At 40.1% G+C, this 8,902-nt stretch overlaps 1 protein-coding gene across 1 annotated transcript in view; it reads left to right on the forward strand.

Annotated features, from left to right (window-relative positions):
• Positions 1-8,902, forward strand: part of LRRC72 (leucine rich repeat containing 72) — a 52,842-nt gene that overhangs the window by 29,044 nt on the left and 14,896 nt on the right. Inside the window, exons 4-5 of the mRNA XM_008055861.1 lie at positions 1,124-1,205; positions 3,807-3,917. Coding sequence (XP_008054052.1) covers positions 1,124-1,205; positions 3,807-3,917 — 193 coding nt within the window. The remainder of the gene's footprint in view (positions 1-1,123; positions 1,206-3,806; positions 3,918-8,902) is intronic.

The raw sequence follows: 8,902 nt of genomic DNA on the forward strand, positions 1-8,902 counted from the left end.
ACTGTTAGAGCCTGGCCTGACATGGCAGAATTGCCTCTTGTGTCTCTTCAGATAACAGAGCCTTTGGCTAACCTGAGGTCTACTTACCAGGAGGACCATGAGTCACAGAAGAAGAGATGGTTTACAGACCAGGGTGTCAAGAAAGAGAGCTCAGAATTAGACAATTGTTCAGAAATCTGATTCAAAGAGTTGAAGCAGGTAGAAGTTTAGAGACACAAAACGTGGATCAAGATAGAGCAGAGACAGGAGTGAGGCACAAGGAGATCAGTGGAGGGGTTTTAACAGATTTCTGGAACGGTGTTCACCTACTGTGGTGGGTGGTCCACTCATACACAGTGTGTTATGCCTTGCTGGCCTAGGGCTGGTCCTTAAAAATAATCAGAGCCGGGCTCGGTGGCTCAGCCCGGTGGTAATCCCGTGCCTTTGGGAGGCTGAGGTGAGTGGATTGCCTGAGCCCGCGTGTTCGAGACCCGCCTGGGCAGCGAGACCTCATCTCTACAATAAATCAAAAAGTCAGCCGGGCGTGGTAGCGCATGCCTGTAGTTCCAGCTGCTCGGAAGGCTGAGGCGGAAGGATCACCGGAGCCCAGCAGGTTGAGGCTGCGGTGGCCGGGAGCGGCCACTGCACTCTAGTCTGGGCAACAGAGTGAGACTCCAACTCAAAATAATAATAATAATAATCAGAAATGTGCCAAGAAGAAAAGACATACAGGCAAAGGGAAAGCAGGACTTGTACAGATGCAGAAATGGCCTCATCATCACCTGAGGAGTCCTTGACATGGAACAATATTAGACAGAGGATTCACGCATGTGTGGAGAGTCAACCAAACAGTATGGTGCAGTACTGGGAGAAATGTTAGAGTGAAAGGGCTAGGCCAGATTATGGAGGCTTTGAAAGTCTAGCAAAGGAGTTTGACTAAGATATGTTAAGAGAGATTTGTTCTAACTTAGCTAAAAATATCCTTTCCCCTACACTCTCCTAAAAGGCGACCCAGAAGTAACTATATCCAGACCAAAAGATCACACATAGTAATAACTCCAAAGGTCAAACTTCTATGGTCTATTATAATTAAATATATATAATTATTATAGAAAATATATTGTTCTCTACCTCTCATTTTCAGCTCCATGGAATAACATTTCTAACTAGAAATTACTGTCTGACAGAACTATATCTAAACAACAATGCAATCTTTGAGATAGAAGGTATGTCTTAAATTTTTTCTGTTGATTTCCTCAATGTTCAATGAAGTAATAACTTTCAACAATGGTAATTGCTAATGACATACAAAAGTCTACTGACATACAAAAGTCTGCTTAACATTTCTGCTGAAAATATGTGACAAAATCTACTTTTAATGTTCTTATTATGTATACTTTTTTCAGAAATGTGCTGTTAGACTGCTTTTCTGATTGAATATTGTCTTAACATGTAAAAGAATTTTAACAGAAATGTTGGACACAAACTAGATATGTGGAACCAAATTTTGAAAATGTTTTGGAGCATTAATAAATATAAAAACTTTTAGTCTTAAAAGTTTTATTGAGTTAATTTTATTTGTGTGATAATCTCAAATCTGACAATTTCAAGTCAAGTATGAAAGTATCTGATGTGCCATGATCATGAGACATAAAAAGGCATAGTGAAAACATTTTCCTTTAATATCATATGTCATAGAATCAAAATGTCAAATATTAAGACAGGCCATGATTTCATGAACCACTAAGAAAGCAAATCTTGCCGATAAAAGTATGTTTTAAAAAATGACAAGACATAAAATATGTGAGATGTTTTATTCTGAGCCAAATGTGAGTTACCTTAGTCTCATAACACTCGTCCCCAGAAGGTCCCGAAAACACATGCCTGCCCTGGTTGAATTGTAGCTTGGTTGTATACATGTTAGGACAATGAAAGATATAGAAAACCATAAATCCATACATGTGGAACGTGCCCTGGTTCAGCTCAGGAAAGCAGGATATCCCCAAGCAGAGTCTTGCAAGTTATAGGTGGATTCAAAGATCTTCTGGCTGGCAACTAGTTAGTGAGAGTCAGGCTCTTATCTAAGAAATTTTGAAATCAGTAGAAGAGATGTCTTGTTGAGATAAGGGGGTAGAAAAATTCTAAGTTTTTTTAACATATAGATGAAGCCTGATAGGTGGCAGACTTCAGAGAGAAGTGTCTCAAAAGATGTCCTGAGTTTGGGAGTCCCTAATAGGCAGCTTTATGTGGTCACAAAATACTTTGATTTTTCTTCTTTATCTGTTACGTGATGTTATGCCAGAGTTAGGCTGGAAAGTAAACCACCTTATATAGGGGGGATTAATTTTAAAAAATCCATCTCCCCAAACCCCTTAATTAGGAATGTGTCAAAGTTAAGAAAAAAGATCAGAGTTTAGTCCTCAACTATGACATGGCAATCAGAAAAACACATCCCACTTCTATTTATGTTTAAAATGTGAGAAAATGCACAATTTAGAATCAACAAAAATGAAGTGAATATCTGGCTTCCTATTATGTAAAGGAATATTTAGCTGAGCAATCTGGAGGAAGCCACTGAACTAGATGAGTAATTTTTCCCTTAATTAGCAATATAAATCAAAGTAACACGGGCAAAACAAAACAAAACCCACCCAAACTCAAAACCAAACACACAGAAGAAAGAAAATAACCCTTCCAAAATCAAAAGAACAAAATCGTTGCTACACAGAAAAAAAATAAAATAATAACAGCAGAAAGAAATGGATTCTGCACTCCATCACAAGTATTTGAATTGTTTTTGGAGGGGAGTTGTTTGTTTTATTATCGTTGCATTTTAACAATTCTTTGTATATTTTAAATACTAGTCCTTTATAAAATATGTGTTTTGCAGGTATTTTCTCCTAGTCTTTTCAGTCTCTTAGTATCTCTCACAGAGCAGAAGTTTTCAATTTCAATGAAATCCAGCTTATTGGTTTATTTCTTTCATGATTCATGCTTTTGATATTGTATCTAAAATCTCATTGCCAAACCCAAGGTCACACAGGTCTTCTCCCGTTATCTTTTTTATTTTATTTTATTTTTAGAGGCAGAGTCTAGCTTGTCACACAGGTGAAGTGTAGTGATGTGATAATAGCTCACTGTAACCTGGAGTTCCTGGGTTCAAGTGATTCTCCCATCTCAACCTCCAAGTATTTGCATTCTTAAGCTTCACTGCATTCGTAATAATTCACATTATTGGCCGGGCTCAGTGGCTCAACCTGAAATCCCTGTAAAACCTGTAAGCACTTTGGGAGGCTGAGGAGAGTGGATTGCCTGAGCCCGCGGGTTCGAGACCAGCCCGGGCAACTTGGTGAGCCCTCGGCTCTACAATAAATCAAAAATTAGCCAGGCGTGTTAGCGCACACCTGTAATTCCGGCTACTTGGAAGGTTGAGGCGGAAGGATCGCTGGAGTCCAGTAGGGCGGCACTGGGGTGGCAGTGAGCGTGCCACCGCACTCCAGCCTGGGCAACAGCGTGAGACTCCAACTCAAATAAAAATAGCAATAATAATGCACAGTATTGAGGCGGAAGGATCACCTGAGCCCAGTAGGCCAAGGCTGCGGTGGCCATGAACGTGCTGCTGCACTCCAGCCTGGGCGACAAAACAAAACAAAAAATTCACAATATTATTAATAGTTCTTCTTCCTTCACCAGCTATCATAGGTTTTTTTTCCTTTTGTTTAGTTAGCATGCTCATTAGCGTTAAAATGTTTATGAGTCAGTTAAGAAATAAATACTAAACCAAAAATAAGTTTTAAAATTGAGTTAAATGCTTTGGTTTCTTTTAGGCCTGCATTCTTTGCCTTCATTGCATATACTCATGCTGCAGCACAACGAGCTAACAAACATCGATGCCACCGTGAAGGAGTTAAAGGGAATGCTGAACCTGAAGACACTAAGTAACAATCTGCACTTTTACATGGCCATACATTACAACAGTAATCATACAAGGCCTTTTCCCATTGTTCAAGTTTAAAATTAGAAGGCTGGGCATGGCGGCTCACCCTTGTAATCCAACCACTTTGGGAGGCAGAGGCAAGAGAATTGCCTAAACCCAGGGGTTCGAGACCAGTCTGGGCCGCTTGGCAACAAGGCTGCGATGGCTGTGAGTGTACCGCCACACTCCAGTCTCAGTGACAGAGTGACACTCCAACTCAAAAAAATGTTTTAAAAATAGAAGAATAATGTTTACAATTAAAATACTTAAACTAGATCTTGTTTTAAAAGATCAACAGGTTGAAAAAATGTGAAATTGTATAGCATGTCAAACGAACATGACAAAAGTGCAAAACAGAATTTACATGGTTAAATTTGTTTGGGGTTTTGTCTCTAGAATAAGTTTAAACACATATTATGTGATTGCATTTATAAGAAATGTCCCAGGTAGGCACATCTTTAGAGACAGCAACACTGAGAGGTAACTATTTTTTGATAGATTAGTTTGACTAGGGATGAGGAGAAGAGGGTTATGAAATCTAAAGAGTATAGGGTATGAGATTATATTGGGGGAGTGATAAAGTGTTCTAAAATTGACTGTGGTAATAAGTTGCACAACTCCATGAATATACCACAAACACATGAACTGAGTATTTTTTTATTTTTACTTTTATTTTTGAGTTGCCGTCTCACTATTGCCCAGGCTGGAGTGCAGTGACACACTCAAAGCTACCATAGCCTTGCCCAGATGTGCTCAGGTGATCCTTCTGCTTCAGCCTCCCGAGTAGCTGGAACTACAGATGTGTGTCACCATTCTTGGCTAATTTTTTAATTTATTATAGAAATGAGGTCTCACCAGTGTGTCCAGGCTGGTCTTGAACCTCTGGGCTCAGGCAATCCTCTCCTCCTCCCAAAGTGCTGGGATTACAGATGTGAGTCATCACCCCTGGCCAGAACTGTATATTTTAAATGGATGAATTGTGCGGTATGTGAATTGTATTAATAAAGTTGATACCAAAAAAAAAAGAGTTTTTAAGCTTTCCATTGGGTGAGCAGCCAACTTCATCCATATATATTGAATGACGCCCAGTAAGGAACTGATCTCAGTATTGGAAAGAAGTGTGAGGTGGACTAGAAAAAAAAAAGAATAATGCACAGTTCCTACTCTCAGGAAGCTTATAGTCTTGAAGGGCAAATAAACATGTACACAACCACAATATGATACGAAGAATTCTAGGTGTACCACAGTAAGAGACCTTCAGATCAATGAGTAGGTTTTCAAAGTTGAAGAGCTGGGAGATGCCTTTATGTAATATCATGAAGTAGGGTTTTTATTTTTCCTATTTATTTTCTATTCATTTCTCAGAATTGCTTGATACATGTTATGGATCCTGACAAACTAGTTTTGATAATGAAGGTTCTGATCAGACCAATACATAGAGAGTAACCAAGGTGGCCATCTATTTTCCGTGTTATCAGTTACACCTGCTGTACCGAGGGTGTGCTTATATGATTTGTGTGCTTATAGTTTGATTCTGTAAACCCAAATATTAAAAATCATAAAATCACTCCAAGTTCACAGCAATCGCAGGCTTATTTCAGAGACGTAATAAGACTGCTTACCGTCAGCAGATTTCCACAGCTTCTGATCTCCTGTGAAAGATTCCAGATTGACCCACATGTTTAAGTCTTTCGGCCTTTCTATGCTAAACAAATGCTTCTATGATTAAAAGGTCAGTTATGCTAGATCCAGAACTCTTAACCTTTGTTTCTTTATAAAATGGGCTCATAGCTACCTCTCAGAATTGCTTGAACATTTAGATAACACCGTAAAATGCTATTTAAGAAAACATGTCTCACCACTAATGTTACTTTGAAGCAACAACAAAAAAAACAGCAAATTGCTTATTGTGGATTATGTAAATCAGATAATGAATTAAGTTGCATATAGTCTAGAAATTCTACAAATAATAGACTCAAGAAAATACAACTGACATTTTAAATAATTATTATTATAGTCACATGTTTGGATATCTCACCTATCGAAAAAATATTTTCTTATTATATTCCCATGTAAATCTTTGTGATGTCTTATGATGTAATCAGAATGATTCCCTCTTCAATGATGGAAATGCAATGCTCAGAGATTTAACCAAACTCCTAAGGAATGTTGAAACTTAAACTCATGCTTTGTTTCACTTATCATATATTTATTCACTCATTCAATGAATGTTTATCATTTATTCATTCATTCAATACATATTTATTATAATTCACTATATAACACTATGCTGGATAATAAAATGCAAAGTCGAACAAGTCAGACCCAGTGTGGACCTATATGGAGCTCAAATTTTTATAACTTTCAACCTAAATATTTCTTAGAGGCTTGAAGGCGTTTGATGCAAAACTATTTAATTTGTTGTGTATAAAAACTCAATCATGTAAGCAAACTTGTTCTAAAACAACATTTGGAGAGTAGTAAATAAGTTTTCCCCAAGAGTAGCAAACAGGGTTATGACCTAAACAAAGGTGACTTGTCCAGGGTAAGTGGACCCTGAAATCCAGCCTGTGCCCTGCTTGTCAAGGGTGTACATGGGCATAGAATTGTTCAGACCTGGAGTGTGGGGAGTGGCTTTTTCTAGTCCTTTAAAGGCCAACCTGGTACTGTAACATCCATATCAAAACCTTTAAACAACAGTTTAAATGGTCCTTACTTAAAATCATAGTGATGTAATTCAAGTGATATAACTATAACTATTCCAGTTGAGAATCTTGTTGTGGGTCATTTTTTTGAAATGGAGAAAATTCAACATCCAATTAATTTTTTTTAAAGTGCTTTCTATGCTGGCCATGGTGGCTCACACCTGTAATCCCAACATTTTGAGAGGCAGAGGCAAAAGGATCACCTGAGCCCAGGGGTTCAAGACCAGCCTGGACAACTTGGCAAGACCTCACCTCTACAATAAATAATAAAAAATAATTAGCCATGCATGGGTTTGCTCATCGTAGCTCCAGCTACTTGGAAGGCTCAGGTGGAAGGATGGCCTGAGCCCAGCAGGTCAAGACTGAGGTGGCCGTGAGCGTGCTACTGCACTTCAGCCTGGGAGACAGAGTGAGACTCTGCCAAAAAAAAAAAAAAAAGTGTTTTCTAAAAATTCCTGGTAGCAAATATTTATACTTTGAACATATCCCTCATTTTGGTTACAGGTACAGATGTGAAAAAGAGTTTGTATTTACTAGACTACAAAGTCATTTGTGCACCAGTGTCCCCAGATTAAGTTTCTATGAGTCTTATTTGCAACCACAGATTAGCTTCAGCTCATTGACAAAAATGAGAAATCCACGTATTTTCAAATGTTGTAATTTTTGTCTTTTCAAGTTGTAAAACCAGATAAAAATTGGAAGTGTTATTTATTCCACTTGAATGACAAGTTCTTCAGAGGGTGAGAAAACAGCCTGCAGGATAAGCCTCGAATCCTGGCCTTGCACCCTCCCCTGGCATTCTCGAGGAGAACTGCCAAGGATTGCCTGGGCGATGCAAGGCTGAACGCTTCAGGGAGGCCCAACCCAGCTGCAGAGTGTGAGGTCCTGGGAACTGGAATTCCTGTCTTCCAGGCAGAGTGGGCGGGGCTCGGGGGGGCACCTCTTCTCTCCAGGCGGCCTACCTTTTCTACTCCCTCCCTTGCCAGCTCCGTTTTCCTCTTCCTTCCCTCCTCCAAACTTTCTAAATCAGAATTCACACATGTCAAAGGCTCACTTTGTGGCTGATGACTTTGCTAACCATCAGTCCTCCTTCTGTCCCTGGTCCAGCACCAAAGAGAAATAAACCACTACTGAAAGCCACGGCAACAATACTTAATCCATTTCCCTGTTCTAAACCTTCAGTCTCCTCGTCTCTCTCAAATGTTCTCTGTTGTATTAAGCCCCAATATTGAAATGTGCACTTGGACCTTTACCTGCCATGATTACTAAGACTGCTTTCTAGAGGAGCTTCCAGGAGTCAGCACTGGAAACAAGGAGGTCCTTCTTTTGAAAGGGGCTCTCCCTGTCTCCACAGGTACTGCTTTTAAACCTTCACTACCACTGAGGTGAGGGGATTGCCTGAGCCCAGGGGTTCAAGACCAGCCTGGGCAACTTGGCGAGATCTCATCGCTACAATAAATCAAAAAATTAGCCGGCTGTGGTGGCACATGCCTGTAGTTCCAGCTACTTGGAAGGCTGAGGCTAAATGATTGCCTGAGCACAGCTGATCGAGGCTGCGGTGGCCATGAGTGGGCCATGGACCTCCAGCCTGGGAGACAGAGTGAGACTCCAACTCAAAAAACAAAAAGACAAAAAAACCTTCACTACCCTTGCCTATAGCAGTGACCCCAATTCACTGCTGATGGTCAATAGCAGGGGTGCAGAGGACTGCCAGGAGATAGGGTGGAACTATGATCACCAAATAAAAAGAATCTTCTGGATCTTTCACGGCTGTTTGCCCTGAAGAAGAGAATATTCTGATTGCTCCACTCTCTTGATCCCTTGCTGAATCTCTGTCTGCCTTTTACAATCAGAGGTGGTTTCCATATTCCATAAAAGCATGTGATGTGTTGTGGCCCACGAATTTTTAGTTTAAATAAGATGGTGATAACTGGCCTCACCGCTGACCTTACTAAATAAACTTGACCCAGGTTAAAATCTTGGTGTCTGATTATTGACATCTGAACTTCCAGCCCCAGGGTGTTCCCTGTAGGCTCTTCACTCTCCATATAATTTCCCCCTGCTATTAAAGTAGATTCGTTAGTCCTTTTTTTTTTTTTTTTTTTTTTTTTTGAGTTGGAGTCTCACTCTGTCGCCCAGACTAAAGTGCAGTGGCCGCTCCCGGCCACCGCAGCCTCGACCTGCTGGGCTCTGGCCATCCTTCCGCCTCAACCTTCCAAGTAACTGGAACTACAGGCGTGCG

This window comes from Carlito syrichta, unplaced genomic scaffold (assembly GCF_000164805.1).
Source record: "Carlito syrichta isolate Samal-C Ts95f unplaced genomic scaffold, Tarsius_syrichta-2.0.1 Scaffold301993, whole genome shotgun sequence".
Taxonomy (NCBI): domain Eukaryota; kingdom Metazoa; phylum Chordata; class Mammalia; order Primates; family Tarsiidae; genus Carlito; species Carlito syrichta.